Raw genomic sequence first — 16,362 nt, 5'->3', positions numbered from 1 at the left:
TTATTTCCAAATAATGTTGTAATCGTTCAAATTTTTGTGAAAAAACTATTTTTGTGGTTTAAAAATACGAGTTGATTGCAAATGAATAACAGTGTACAGTATAATATTGAATCTGTGGAGAATCTAAAAAACAAATGAACTATAATTATTATTTCTTATAGAATTTATTATCTTTTTCAGAGAATGGTGATTGCCTTTTTTATTTTTTGTTATTAATGAATAATTATGATTAGTATGATAGGTACTGTTACTGCAAAAACATCAATAGAGGTTCTTAAAATTGATTAGAGCTTCACTTACTTTCCATAATTGAGATAAATATTCGTCACAATAAAAAGTAAAAACATGCACAAAAAGTTGTCACAATATTTACAATCACTACTGCATAAGAGTAGGAATGTTGCTGATCTGATTAGAGTTAAAGTTTTTTTAGTATTATCAAAGAAAAAGATTACATGTAATCTTTGGTATCATGTTATATAAAATTGGTTGTAGCCTATTACTAAATTATTACCAAATTTGTTACTAAATTATGTACTAAATTTGTGCATTTTCTTCATAGGGATATTCATTCAAGCTCTGAAATCACTTATAGTCATCAAGTGCTACTGCACACAAATGTCAAGTCTTCAACTGAGGACGGGGGCTGAAGTATAGGTTAACGTCCGAAGTCGGTAAACTCATGAAAATAATAAAATATAATAAAAGTCTACCTTACCACAACCAACAAGAGCCATTGAGACAAATCTAAATAGGTACATGAATCCCACTAAAAATTGAGCTCTTAAACTCTCAGGATCCCTCTAAATAGACTGTATAATTGTGTTTGACGAATTTACTGAGCTCATAAAAAATTCTTAACTAGGCCCGATTCATAATGTATTTTAAGTGGCTTTCCTCATCACTTTGTACTGATATACCAGATACACTATAGACTCCATTAACTGCGATGGGCTCACTTTATAACATTTCTCAATAAAACACATAAAAGTAAAGTATTTCGATGAAATCCCTTATGTGACTATCATGTACCCTTGCGATTTCATTATAATTTATTTTTGTTTAACGCAATGGTAAAACTTTTAGAAGTAAAATGTGTACAAAAATGCCTCCGCCACAGCAAACCTGCAGACTAAGTGATTTTCCATTTATCTTATTGGATTTTCAATTGAATCCATTTAAATACCATTCGGTTTAACAAGTACCTAGGTATGCTTGATTAGGGAAGGTAATAAGGTGTGTGTTTTTTTGTAAAATATTAATAGCTTGGTAAATAAATAAATTTGCCAAGTTTGTTTAAATACATCCATAAAACAATCAAACCACAACAGTTTACTTAGTCTCCATAATTATAAAATAAGAATTTTAAATTTCAGTTTTTTTTATCTTATCCATAAAAAATAAGTATGAAAACACTTCAATATACAAAATTGTTTTTTTAAAGCTCTTTAAAATGTTTTAAAGATAAATTGGGAAATTTTAAGTTTTTATGGTCTAAAAGAGAAAACCCAATCCACCCCATAAAACCCCAATCCCATCGTCCGATCATGCTGGTTCGCGATCCCGCCCTACATCTCAAGCCAAATTTTATAAAAATCGGACAAAAATTACTCAAGTTATCACGTTTACGGACGTATAAATCTATCGATACAATGGTTCTATAACTAATCTTTAACACTTAATGAAGCAGATTTAACAGAATCGGTAAACCTAACAAATTTTTTTAAACTGTCTTTTTTTGTAGAATTATAATTTTGTGGCAAAGAACACATTGCGTCATGTACAGTACCATGTACAACCATGGAATGTAGGGAGTAAATTTGAGTAGCTTTAACTGAGCATTATTTGATTCATCCTTTGTATCCTAGGCAGAGAAAATATCCTCAGTGATGCGTCCGTGGAGTTTGATTTGTAAAAAAAACAACTGTATATATAAACAATTATGTTAGTCAATGGTTATTCCTAACAGTAAAGCGCCTGCGGATAGTGGTGGAGCTCAGAACAACACTTACTTGTGGTACTTACCGTTTATATTAGTTGAAGGCACTGCTCTGCTATACTACAGTAGTAGCCGCTTGCCGCTTACTGTTGCCTAAATTATTTTCGTTTGTACAGTTGGAAGCTTACAAATCATGTTTTCATAACATAACACAAAACAAAATCTTTCATAAATACTGTAATAGATCCCTACAAAACAGATTTGATATTTGTAGCTTTTGACACATTTTGAATAGAGAATAACACAGTTTATACATTGAATAGAATCTTAAGTTTTCTTAAGCGGCATTTTATACTCCCTTCAAGTCTTAGAAAGAATAATTAATTTGTGAATACGTCACCTGTTAATGTACCTCTAACCTAACTAAACTGAAACGAAGAAACAATTGGAAAGGTGGTCCTTGAGGTCTAACAAATTAAGTAAGCAACGACTACTACTTTAATTTTTTCAATAAGTTACTTCCAAAATAGAACTGTTTAAAATAGTCCTTCTTCAAAGCTTAAATACGCTAGCTAAGATAACAACAAAAACTTCAGAAAATCCTATGCTGTGTTTGTTTACATTATTTTATTGGATACAATGTCTGCGTACTCGTACAATGAAGATTGTGCCTCTCTGTGTGTAGGTGAGTAGGCATCTGTAGTTTCTCTTGTACCGTATTTCAGAGGCTTCTTTACAGGTTGTAAGTTGAAGTCCTAGTTCCTCATGGCAACGCCTTAGTAGTAAAGAACGGAGATCGCAGCCAAGCAATACTGCCAAGTTCAGAGGAGCAGCCTGTAGACACTCATCAGATGTGTGCGTGCTTGCTGCTTGAGACCATAGCTTTCATCACATTCTTCCAGATGATCCAGTGTCTTCGTTCACAGAGTTCCTGGGAGTTGGTTGACTTGTACTCGTACTCGAACTTGGAAACTCGTACAATGAAGATTGTGCCTCTCTGTGTGTAGGTGAGTAGGCATCTGTAGTTTCTCTTGTAGCGTATTTCAGGGACTTCTTTGCAGGTTGTTAGTTTTAGTGGAAGTCCTAGTTCCTCATGCCAGTGTCTTAGTAGTGAAGAACGGAGATCGTCCAGAGGAGCAGCCTGTAGACACTCATCTGACGTTTGCATGCTTGCTGCTTGAGACCATGCTTTCATCACAATCTTCGAGATGACCCAGTGTCTTCGTTCACAGAGTCCCTGGAAGTTGGTCGACTTAATCCGATGGAATTGGTTGATCTCCTCACCATGGGCTGGAAAAATCATACAATGATTAGTACTGTGTACACTTACAATCAACAAAAGACATGCTGCTTATATCTGTGTACGTGTTCTGTAGTGTTCCTCCTAAATGAAACTATCAAGGTCCCTATCTTGAATGTCCCGATGCTGGATACCTGGCCACTGACAATTGCACAACTTCCTGATTTGTAGCAGCATTTTCTTTTCGGAAGCTGTCTAAATTGTCAGCGACCAGAGTCGAAAAGTATGATATCTTGATAACTGACTAATGAACATTTTTCTACGACGCAGGTACTTTGTATGTTTTGTCGTCAGTTTTTGTTGTTATTTGTTTTGTTTTGTCTTTGTAAGTCTTTGTATATTTGTTGACGGCGTGAAATAATGTTGAGATTTTAAAGTAGTTTATAAAATAAACATAATGCACTTATCTTTTGGTTGTAGCTCTCTCAGGTGTGAAGTCCCAGAAGAGTTTGGAGAGCCTCAAGACCAACGACGGGGTTCAGAGTAGATCCAGAGTTCTTCTCCCTTTTATCCTTAGAATCATTCTAGTCCTCTTCAGTTCTATCAAATAAGCCTCCTAAAAATGAAATGATTCAGAATTATTGTTACAACTCCCATATTTAACTGTAGTCTAATATTCAATTGAAATGTGGGTGAACTTTTTCGGATACCTATATAGAACAGACATGTTGAAAAGGTTTTCTCCCTTCTTAGTTGCGCAAGATCGATAAAGCATAAACATATAAATCAGTATCAATTATGATAACCAACAGGTAATTTCTATAACTTACCGAGCTAGCCTTTTGCATTGTTGTAAAGTCTGAATCCACTGGTGGGTTTTGGAATGTTCTTTTCGTTGAACATCTTTAACAACCCTCCCTCATTTTGTCTTTCGCACCTGTGTATACTTTTTTTAATTCATCAACAGCAGTTTTGGTTTGTCCGTTGTGAAACGATTTTAATTTTGATATATTTGGTTCAGTTTCTATAGATACGAAAATAGATTTCTGGTTACAATATCAATGCATCCTGGATTCATTGGGAATAACCACTTTCAATATAATATTTTTACTAATGTACTTTTTTCCTTGCTTTTCAACGTTAATCGTAGTTTATTCGTTCTTTAGTCAATATGGCACATTTGCACAGGCTCGCCGCTATGTATGGGTTTAGAATATATTGAATATAATGAAATCTTGATAGACATCTTTTTGAACAGCTAAATAACTTCACACACTCTTCACTTCATCAATTCGCCATGGAATAAAATCATCAAAATTTCAAGAACGAAAAATAAAACCAATAGTAAATTTTTTGCAAAGTAAATTATTGTTTTATGACACAGTACGAACAGTACTATGTTCTACCAATTGGGGGACCGAGCAGGTCTAGCGGTTAGAACGGTTATGGCGCAGGACTCCAGTCTCTGAGATCCCGGGTTCAAATCCCGCCAATCACCAATGGATTTTATCTAAGTAATAATGCCGCAACCCCTATGTCCAGCCTGAAGTAATTTGAAAAATAATATCAGGCTCGTGCCTAGACGTCTTAGGTAAAAAAAGAAAGAATAAATATGTTCTACCGAGACCTTTGTATAAAACATCTTTTACATTACATCAAAATAATATCATTGTTAGTTCACCGAGAACATCAAATTTTTGAACAGCCCTCTCTAAGAGGCTCAACCATGTTCTGTTTGAAGTAAAAATTGGCTCTTCACTGGTCCACATAGGTGGGATATCCAAATCAGTATCCAGTAAATGCTAGAAAAAGTCAAGTTCAATCACAAAATATCCTCTGTAGTCTGTATAATGAAATCGGCCTCTAAGCCCTCTGTCCAGCTGGGGACTGGCCAAAGGTTCTCACCCAGGTAGAAAGAAGGTGGATCAAGAGGCAGGTTCCAACATACAAACTAAAACGGCAAGAGCGGCCAGCCTCCAGCATGGTGCTGATTCAACAATTAGGCATCCTAGCTAATGAGTTGTAACTTCAAGTTGAGTTTTTCATGCTTTTATTAAATCGTGTGTAGGTGAGTAGGCACATGTAGTTTCTCTTGTAGCGTATTTCAGGTACTTCTTTTAAGGTTGTTAGATTCAGTGGAAGTCCTAGTTCCTCTAGCCAGTGCATTAGAAGTGAAGAACGGAGATCGCAGCCAAGCAATACTGCCAAGTCCAGAGGAGCAGCCTGTAGACACTCATCTGACGTGTGCGTGCTTGATGCTTGACCATAGCTTTCATTACAATCTTCGAGATGATCCAGTGTGTCCGTTCACAGAGTCCCTGGGAGTTGGTCCACTTCATCCGATGGAATTGGTTGATCTCCTCGCCATGGGCTGGAAAAATCAAACAATTAGTACTGTGTACACTTACAATCAACATAAGACATGTTGCATGTAATGTGTATTGTAGTGTTAATAAATTAAACTATTAAGATCACTATCTTGAATGTCCCGATGCTGGATACCTGGCCACTGACAATTGCACAACTTCCTGATTTGTAGCAGAAAATTCCTGTTTGGAAGCTTTCACATTGCCAGCGACCAGAGTCGAAAAGTATGAGAACTAACTGGATAACTGACGAACGAGCATTTTCCTACGACGCAGCTACTTTGTATGCTTTGTATCCATTGAATGGTGTCCATTGTATGGTGTCCATTGTATGGTGTCCATTGTATGGTGTCCATTGAATGGTGTCCATTGTATGGTGTCCATTGTATGGTGTCCATTGTATGGTGTCCATTGAATGGTGTCCATTGAATGGTGTCCATTGTATGGTGTCCATTGTATGGTGTCCATTGTATGGTGTCCATTGTATGGTGTCCATTGTATGGTGTTCATTGTATGGTGTCCATTGTATGGTGTCCATTGTATGGTGTCCATTGTATGGTGTCCATTGAATGGAGTCCATTGAATGGTGTCCATTGTATGGTGTCCATTGTATGGTGTCCATTGTATGGTGTCCATTGTATGGTATCCATTTTATGGTGTCCATTGTATGGTATCCATTTTGTTGACGGCGTGAAATTATGTTGAGATTTTAAAGTAATTTATAAATAAAGAAACACATAATGTACTTATCTTTTGGTTGTAGCTCTCCCCGGCATGAAGTCCCAGAAGAGTTTGGAGATCCTCAAGACCAACGACGGGGTTCAAGAAGAAGTTCTTCCCTTTGACCTTTGAGTGAGTCGCCAATCTTCGGTTGCATCCAAATCTCCTAAAAATGAAATATAGAATTTTAACAATAATTTAATATTTTTAACTTCCATATTTTACTAAAGTAGTCCAATGAAAAGTGGAAGAGGTTCCAGAATATTATGTAAACTAGGTGAACAAACATATAGGAAAGGTCCTTTCATCCTTGGTCCCGCAGGAACGAACACGCATTTTATCAAAAACTAAGAAATATTTATCAGGATTACCATCACCACAACCATTACCAAATTAGATGGGGACAACGTTAGTTATACTACCATATGGGTAATTCCTATATCTTACCAAGGAGGGCTGAGATGGCTTCATTGTGAGGAGGTCCACGGGCAAAGATTGAAATTGATCCTTTCGAAATGTTGACCAAGCCAGTCTTGCTTTCGCATTTATTTGTACTCGTTTTGTTTTTAATTCCAGCAACATTTGTTTTGTCTGTCGAGAAAATGTTAGTTTGATATTTGTGTTAGTTTCCATAGTTACGAAAATTCCTTGCAGTTTAATAAATACACGTATAATGACTGTTTTTATACATCCACTTTTAATCTACTACTTTAAAACATTTAATTTGTTCGTTTACGTTTATCCTATGTATAGTTGGGGGTATGTCTCACATAAAACAGGTCTATTTTTTTACCAAAATAGAAAAAAATTGTTAAAATTGTTTTGACCAATTTTTGCAACGGATTTAGCTATGGAATCTTGGTTTTGGTATCGATGCAGGAGAAAAGTACAATATAGATGTGCAAGCGTTTATGTGTTTGTTTTTGGATATTTAAAAGTGTGTAATTTTCTGTATCTATGATTTCTTTTTGTTACTTTGTTAATTCATATTGTTTAAGTTATTATATTTTTGTATTATAGGTTAAGAAAGGTAAGAAAGGACCATGTTGCCCAATTTTTGCTTAAAAAATAATGTATTTCATTCTCAGAAGGGTTTATTACGCCAGTAAAGTGTCTATAAATACCCATAACTGTATGATTATAGAGCAATGTTGTCAGCATAAACACACTGCGTACACAGGCTATGACGTAAAGACGACGTCAAACTTTTTGCACATCTGCATTTGCAATTAAGATTCCTGTCTTTGATGAAGGTGATTATAACCTGACGCAAATGGACTTTCAGTCTTCGTGGTAATAGCTACCATAAACTGTGCTTAGAGCGCGAAAAAAACTTCAAGGGCGAAAAAGATCAGAGAAACATCTTTGGCGAGTGAACACAATTTCAAACATGACGAAAAATAGCTAAATATAATAGCTAAATCATCCCATTAGCATCTTTAATTCAATTGGCGTCCAAAAATGTAATTCAAAGACGCAGCGTATTGACCAAGGCAATTGTTTACTTATTAGAAATTAGTAAATACGATTGTTTTGCTGGACTAGCTGAATCAGCTGACCAGCTAAACATTGGCAATGACCTTGAACCAGCTGATGTGTCAACAATGGCTTGAAGGTCAAACACAGGCGTTGATCGTGAAGACAAATTACTAAACAGATTAGACAACGGCTAAGAGTTATATCAATAATGTAATCATAGACTGAATTATACTTTCAGATAGGAGTTTGTTGGGTTGTTTTGTGTTTTTAGTGTTGTTTTTTGAAAATAGTAGTATTGACTTTTGAATACTGTTGTAGACAATTAATTTTCTAACAGCCTAATAGAGCAACTAAGAATACTTTTTTAGAACTTAGTTACTTAGGCCACTCAAAGAGTATACCTTAGTATAACATTTTGTTTTCTTCCCAACGTTTTGTTATGTTAGTTGATCGGACATGGAAGAAGCTACAGCTCACTTTAAATTGAGTTTTCTTTTTGTCTTGGGTCTCGGACCTTGATTAATTTGGCAGATTCGACAGAATGGCGGCGGATCAACTGTTCAATAATGTTTTTTTTATGAAATTGGCTACAACTCTAACCTGGGAATGTCCAGTTATGTCAGCAGTCAAAGGTAGTAGATAGTAGATATGTAAGCAAGTAAAACGGCTTACCTTAGCAAATAGCTGCATCTTTAGTCTGTAGAATATTAACATCAGAAGTGTATAGTTTTTTGTAAGAAGACGGCTTGTCTATTCGTGATTTAGTGACGGGTTCTTCACTAAATACTAAGAAGCCAATTACTATTTGAGCTTTAGCTGAATTATCTTGTCTTGTCTTGTAATCGATCTTACTTTTCCGAATATTTTTTCATAGAATTTCACAGTTCGTAGTTTAAAGTTCCAAACTACGTTTGATAGGCGTTTGTAAAAACTATCTTGATGTCTAAAGAAACCATGAAAATATTTCGTGAGAGTCCAAAAATTAAGTTTCAGTTAAGGAAACAACAATATGAACAAAGGTATTGCTCAACACAATGAAGACTTATTGGTCGTAAAAATTAATGAGCAATTTGTTATGCCATTGATTTTAGTTAGTACAAGTACATTTCTCATTCTGTTGTGAAAACTAAAGATTTATTTGATTTGTGTGTTCATGTTGGTAACTGTAAATATATTGGCAAACCGTTTTTCTTTTCTTTTTGAGTGAAGTTTTACGATTTGTTTTGGTTATAAGACTATGTGGACAAATTTTCCTTCTAATTTTATTAATTTTGTATTTACTGGTGATCATTTATTCATGTAGTGATATGTTATTTAGCCACATTTTAATGTTCAAACAAGTTGTAAACAATGTTCCGCTTTAAACCGGACGAAGCAACCTTAAAATTTTCTTCAGGCTATCCGCTATCATCATAATGGATAAGCTGAACAAAATGTGAAGGTGATAAATATACAAGTACTAATCTTATGAATAGTGATAATACCGTAGATACATACTCAACGAGAAGGGAAATAATAAAGGACAAAAAGTCGCGATAGTACTGTATTTCATCACTAGGGCGTAAAAAAAAGTGTCTCTTTGCCACCGGAAAATGAGCGAGGGTTGAAAAGTCACTTTCTCCCCTTGTGACGAACTATATTTTTAGTCCCATTGCACCCATTGCACCATTATTTCAGCAAACTAATTTAAATACTAAAATAGTTTTAATTCAAAGATAACCTCTCAAATCTACTTCTAACGTGTTCTTAATAAATTTTCTAATGCAAACAAGCAGCTGTTTATCAATGTGTAAGTGATTCAATCGTTTCGTCTATTACGATTGTGTTAGTCTACATTATACTATCAATATGTAGAACTTTTTACTAGAAGGCAACATTAAGCTAAAAGCGATTAAACAATCTATACATACTTTCAATTGTTTATAATAGAAATTTTCAATTGAGTTCACAACTGATTTTTACTCCCTAGGGGCTAAAACGCTTTTCCCTAAGGGGTAAAATCAAAATGCTACCTTAGACTTTCAACGAATTTAAAACGGCTGCTTTTGCTGCAGTATAACGGAAAACCATTTATTTTACCTTAACAGCTGATTGTTCCAACAAAACAGCTGACTAGATAAACATACTACTAGATAAACTAAATAAACAAGCGTACACAGGTCACGTTTTTATCCAAGTTTCATGACTACGCACAGCAACATTTCCCAAATATTGAAATTCCTCTTGAAGGTCAAGTGTGTGTCATCGAAACACTATAGTGTTTTACAATGTCTTGGTCGGTTGTGATCCTGTATATCTCCCTGGGCGGACTCCATGGTCTGGGGACTTCGCCCCCCGAGGACGGTCTTCAGGACATCAGCAAAGACGTCAAGAGGATCCAGGATAACGAAGGACTATTCGACCAGTACTACCAGTGCCTTGTGGGCGGCCCTTGTACCCAGGATACGAAGAGGTTGAAAGGTAGTGTTTGTAGTTTTACCGTTAGATACTAAAGGGTGTTTTGAAGTAGGGACCACTACTATATCTTGCACTGTGTAAATTGAGGTTACGTAAATTAGGTAATAATTATGTTAAGTTAGGTTAGGATAAGAACGGGCAGACTCCTTAAACGTGTGCAAAACATATTAAGCTTGGTTAAAGGCTAGCTGTTATCCTTTCCCTGGCTGAAGAGGACAAAGTCCTAAAACAGCCTCAGTCCAAGAGGGTTTCAGCTCACTGGACTGGAACGTCTCGAAGAAGAAGAAATGATTTGAGGAGCCCAAATAGACGGTGTTCTGCTTGAATGGACGCTTACTACGGTGTTAGCACAGACAAGCATAGCAATATTTGTAGGCAGGGTCGAGGGAGGATCTGGGTGGGTCGAGTGAGAATCTGGGTGGGTCGAGGGAGAATCTGGGTGGATCGAGGGAGAATCTGGGTAGGTCGAGGTAGAATCTGGGTGGGTCGAGGGAGAATCTGGGTGGGTCGAGGGAGAATCTGGGTAGGTCGAGGTAGAATCTGGGTGGGTCGAGGGAGAATCTGGGTGGGTCGAGGGAGAATCTGGGTAGGTCAAGGTAGAATCTGGGTGGGTCGAGGGAGAATCTGGGTGGGTTGAGGGAGAATCTGGGTGGGTCGAGGGAGAATCTGGGTGGGTCGAGGTAGAATCTGGGTGGGTCGAGGGAGAATCTGGGTGGGTAGAGGGAGAATCTGGGTGGGTCGAGGTAGAATCTGGGTGGGTCGAGGTAGAATCTGGGTGGGTCGAGGGAGAATCTGGGTGGGTCGAGGTAGAATCTGGGTGGGTCGAGGGAGAATCTGGGTAGGTCGAGGTAGAATCTGGGTGGGTCGAGGGAGAATCTGGGTGGGTCGAGGGAGAATCTGGGTGGGTCGAGGGAGAATCTGGGTGGGTCGAGGGAGAATCTGGGTAGGTCGAGGTAGAATCTGGGTGGGTCGAGGGAGAATATGGGTGGGTCGAGGGAGAATCTGGGTGGGTCGAGGGAGAATCTGGGTGGGTCGAGGTAGAATCTGGGTGGGTCGAGGGAGAATCTGGGTGGGTCGAGGGAGAATCTGCGTGGGTCGAGGGAGAATCTGGGTGGGTCGAGGGAGAATCTGGGTGGGTTGAGGTAGAATCTGGGTGGGTCGAGGTAGAATCTGGGTGGGTCGAGGGAGAATCTGGGTGGGTCGAGGGAGAATCTGGGTGGGTCGAGGTAGAATCTGGGTGGGTCGAGGTAGAATCTGGGTGGGTCGAGGGAGAATCTGGGTGGGTCGAGGTAGAATCTGGGTGGGTCGAGGGAGAATCTGGGTGGGTCGAGGGAGAATCTGGGTGGGTCGAGGTAGAATCTGGGTGGGTCGAGGTAGAATCTGGGTGGGTCGAGGGAGAATCTGGGTGGGTCGAGGGAGAATCTGGGTGGGTCGAATAGATCAAACATTTAACACATTTCCAGCTTAGAGCCAAATCTGGAGAAAATTAGGTAATCTTTCACTATTCAAAAAGTCGTGTGATAACCAAAATTTCACCTAACATTACTTCATAATTATTTATTTGCAAGGGGCAGTAAGTTATACATTCAGTACATTTACAGTTTAAAGGTTAGTCACCAGGGCCTAAAGTTTAAATTCTTAAAGTACCCTAAAGTATCAAGTGTAATTATTTTGTCTAACGACCAACACAAAGCCGAGGTCGAATAATGAGTGAGGGTCGAAAATACCCTATATTTTACGTCGCTGCACAATGTTCAAGCTGGATAATTCACTAGACGTAAATATAATACATTGTTTATCTGCATTCTGCATTGACTAGTTCCCAATATGATTTTCTTCTTGTTTTGTTATTGTTATTTTGAAGTTATTTCTTAATCATCATATTACGTGTTATTATGTTTACGGAAAGTAAACGAAAATACGTCTTATAGCACTTGAAACACATATTTACACTAATACTGTTTTAACAAGAGACATAAATGTATATCAAATTATGGTGGTGCTTTTTGATTTTGATGATCGTCTATTGGGTCTGATGATGATTGGAGTGTCCAATCAGATTTGATATCCACTACCACCTTTTATATGTATTTACCGTCTTGTTAGAACAATATAAGTGTAAACGTGTTTCAAGTCTTATTGGACTATTCTTTTTACTTTCCATGGTATTTAAAAGTAATATTTCGCAAATACACTAACACAATAATAAATACAAACTACCAGTGAAATTATTTTGTATTTTAACTTTTCTAAATCTGAATCTGTGTTTGTATTGAAATATATAATTTAATAATACGATAAAAACAAAAAGGTAAGTAATAATGATATAATTATATATCTGTTAAACGAGATTATTTCATTCGTCAAAATGAAAGGATGAATTTCGTAACTATAAAATGTACAGCTGATTTCCTTTTAAAACTAATACCTCATCTACTAACATGAAGTAATTAAGGTCCCAATACAGGAGGCACTGAAAACCTATCTGTTGCAGCTGTAATATAGGAGGCACTGAAAACCCATTTGTTGTAGTTGTAATATAGGAGGCGCTGAAAACATATCTTTTTCAGATGTAATATAGGAGGCACTGTAAACATATCTGTTGCAGATGTAATATAGGAAGCACTGAAAACATATCTGTTTCGTAATATAGGAGGCACTGAACACATATCTGTTACAGATGTGATACAGGAGGCATTGCAGAATGATTGTGCAAGATGCACGGCCTCCCAGCGGCGCTCCGCCGTGGACATGCTCAAGTTGGCCATGGAGTGTAGGCCAGCGCAGTTCCAGGAGCTGGAGAAGAAGTTCGATCCCCGAGGCAGGTTCATGAGCAAGTACAAGAGACGGGGTCAGGGTGTTGGATGGCAGGGTGGGGAAACACCTCCCGTGGCCAGACAGCTTCCCACTGCTCATAATCGGTGCTTGGTCATTTAACGAAACATATCCAAGGTTTTTGATAGTGTGGAACGAATTTGAAATTATAGTTTGCTGTTTGGTCAATTGCATTTGAAGTTTTTACTTTTCCTTCCTCGATTACTTGATTTTTGTTTGAGGCGAAATGCTTCACCATAAAATACATTTTTGTATCTACCAATTAGAAATTATTTCTTTCCTCTATAGAATTTGATTGGATTCTAGTACACTTTAATTTATCAACTTTTTGGTGACAGTAGCATAAGCATCAGTCTCTATATCTTTTACTTTTGATCCTAAATTTGAATTCCTCTATAAGGACCCGTTAGTCATTTTTTTGTTCAAATAGGTTAGTGTGTGCTATTGTCAACATTCGATTTTCTCTTTAGATTTCGGTAATGTGATATTTTGATGTAACAAATGATACTATAGTTTATGATAATTCGTCCTTTCAATTTAGCTTGGTTAAAAGTTGGCGTAATAGATAGAAATCAGTAATTTTTTATCAATACACATGATTGTGGCTTATACTGAAACAGGCTACGTCACAGAGAAGTAAGAAAGAAACACTTCTCTATACAATAGTTTACATACAATATAATCCCATCTTACTTCTCTATGGCTAGGTCAATTTTTGTTCTCAATCTGACGACCCAATTTGACATTGGTATGAGATTTATACTAGTTAATAGTCATGATCTTAGTCAACCAACAAATGATTTATGAAGCTGTCAAATGTTTATTTATCAATTTGTATTGTGTACATACGAATTAAAGTTTTAAATATATAATATTGTTTGAAAAATGATTTAAAGTTTATTTACATCCTTGGGTTTACTATGTCGGTATTATTTAGTTAAACAGTTTATTTTAGTGCATAATATATTCATCCCAAATGGTAGGTAAGCTTTAGAGAAGATCCATCCTTGAGGGTTCTACAATTAAATGTTATGAAACTCCTGTGGAAACGTTAAAGTCTTAAACTATGATAGCTTCTTAAACAATCAAGTTTGATTACATTTAATAATTTCGACCGTCTAGGCCGACATGTGTTGTTCAGCTTTCGTAGTAAATCTTCATTTGATGTTTTACAACTACATGGCGTGTCAGAAGAAAACACCAAACAACAATAATTGGCGACCTCTGGTTTGTTATTAGGCTTAACTTCTAATTCTAATGAATAATTCTCAAGGTCTCCAGTGGAATAAACTAGCATGTCGGATGAGGATCATTTCCTCCCAAGAACCCACGGCGTGTTCCTAGAGTGAGTGAACATCTGGTTAATACCATTGGGTTATATAGTCAATGTTAATACCTTTCTGATTTATATCTGGAACCGCTAGAACATAGCGATATCAAGAGCTTCGTATGAAAACTTCTTTGAAGTTTTTGATCTGTTCCTGGTCCAGAATTATTGATTATCAATGATTTTTAATTAGCAATTCTTTGAGACAGCACTACACGCTTGAGAGCTTACTTTAAGCTGAATATGTAAGCATGGTAGGTGAGGAATGGAGTGAGAATATTTGTGTAGCTTTCTTACTTACTAAAATCAGCTGTTTTATTAGTTAGAACATCACTTCGAAAACCACTTTTTTGGGTCCAGGCAAGGCCCCAATAGAAAATACAGGCTATGCTGCAGCGCGGGCAGTGCAACACTACGTCACAGTGGTGGATAGTTGTACTAAACTCTTACCATTAAAATCTTACAAACAGCCAGCTTGTTTATTTACCTAAAACATATGGGAATGGTGATGGTAGTGAATTTATCAATGAAATCTATCCACTAGTGTGACGTCATGGATCCTGCAGCATGGCCTGGTCCAGTGGGGCAAAAACGGATACATCCACTCAAAACTCAAACTCGAACATTTTGACGAAAACAATACTTTCTCCATATACCGTAGTATAGGGGGAGAAAGTAAAACAATTTGGAACGAACAGTATTTTTGTTGATCTTTTATGTCACATAAATTGTAACCCTAACAAAAACTTGGGGAAGTAAAATTTTAGACTTTAGCACACTCTGGTGAGTGTCTCATTTAACTGTTTTCTTTAATGAAAAAGTGGTTGGTCCGTATAAAAACTTCAGCAACCAAAAGTCAATGATTGAGGATGTATACAATTCTATTTCTATTGTTTCTAAATTTATATTAAGTGTACGATATGTTGGCGAAAAGTCAGCAGTTTATGAGATTATTACATGCATCAGGAAGTGGTACTAATTATATAGACTGTTATTATTCTAAACAATAGTTTTTACCACTAGGGTTTTCCAAGCTGCATTAACCCACCATTGTCCTTTAACCATGTTTTTCTCAAGCCAGTAGAGAGTGCACTATCGCACGAAGACTTAAATGTTATGTGTTAGTAAATAAGTGAGTTTATTGGTGTTGTTTTTGGGATTGCATAGTGATTGAACTAAATATTTTATACGGGTGGGCATTAATTGCGCCAACCGATAGTCGGGTATTCCTGAATTGCGCCAACTACTCCAGGGAGGAACCCCATAAGTTCATTATCTGGGCCGCAAGTGGTGGTCATCTTTGACTGTATAATTGAATAGGTTAGGTTAGGTTATGTTAGGTCAGGTTAGGTTAGGATAGGTTAGAGGTCACGTTAGGTTTAATGAGTTTGGACCGCTTTCCCCTAAAAGTGTTTCCATTGATTTACCTAATTATAAAAATGCCACTGGCAAAGCAAAAATAGATTAAATGAACAAAATGCACTAATTATTCCAAACACTTATCAAGAACAGCTGGGTCCAATTTTATTTTGATCCACCAAAAAGCTACTGACTTATGTCCGGATCGAATCGACGACCTTCTGATTACTTTGCTATTTCTGGAATCTTTCAGCTGTGAGCTCTTTGAAGAGCTTTACTAATTGTTCCAGACAAAGAATGTCCACGTGTTATTGATTCTGACCTAACATGACAATTATCACACTCAAATGCAATTACTAGAGGTTTTACACTTGACAATCAGCTGTTGGAATCCGAGTGACCTTGGCTGCTCCTGGTTCCTAGTTCATCTTTTTTCCCGAGGACGTTCAGTGCCACTGGCCGTATTTGGCGCGACACACATGACTGTGTAAGACAAATTGCTCTTCCGTATGGATTTGGAAAACAATAACCTTAGTTGAAAACATAGCTCATCATATTTGCTGGGACAACTTAGTGAACAAAGTGCTCACATTATAGACATAGGGTTGCAGGTTCGAGCCTGAGAAAAGTCAGTAAATGC

At 37.0% G+C, this 16,362-nt stretch overlaps 1 protein-coding gene across 2 annotated transcripts; it reads left to right on the top strand.

The window, feature by feature from the left end:
- The first annotated feature begins 9,153 nt into the window (after positions 1-9,153).
- LOC128997223 (putative odorant-binding protein A10) lies at positions 9,154-13,200 on the top strand. Of its 2 annotated transcripts, XM_054422831.1 has the most exons (3): positions 9,154-9,185; positions 9,974-10,204; positions 12,882-13,200. In XM_054422831.1, exons 2-3 carry the CDS (start codon positions 10,012-10,014, stop codon positions 13,136-13,138), a joined length of 450 nt encoding a protein of 149 aa, XP_054278806.1. In that variant the 5' UTR covers positions 9,154-9,185; positions 9,974-10,011; the 3' UTR covers positions 13,139-13,200. The 2 variants fall into 2 exon arrangements, with proteins under 2 accessions (XP_054278806.1, XP_054278805.1); XM_054422830.1 differs by lacking the exon at positions 9,154-9,185 and having other exon boundaries at positions 9,889-10,204.
- Positions 13,201-16,362: the final 3,162 nt, after the last annotated feature.

Source organism: Macrosteles quadrilineatus, unplaced genomic scaffold, assembly GCF_028750875.1.
Source record: "Macrosteles quadrilineatus isolate MER2022 unplaced genomic scaffold, UCM_ALF_1.0 Scaffold_6__1_contigs__length_79288215, whole genome shotgun sequence".
Taxonomy (NCBI): Eukaryota; Metazoa; Arthropoda; class Insecta; order Hemiptera; family Cicadellidae; genus Macrosteles; species Macrosteles quadrilineatus.
Note: the sequence above shows the minus strand (reverse complement) of the source record. Positions and strands in the feature narration are given on the sequence as shown.

What these genes read in the sequence shown, in the direction of transcription:
- LOC128997223 (XM_054422831.1), top strand. Translation starts at nt 10,012, where the DNA reads ATGTCTTGGTCGGTTGTGATCCTGTATATCTCCCTGGGCGGACTCCAT. An exon ending in GGATACGAAGAGGTTGAAAG is followed by an intron (nt 10,205 to 12,881) that starts GTAGTGTTTGTA and finishes TATCTGTTACAG; the next exon opens with ATGTGATACAGGAGGCATTG.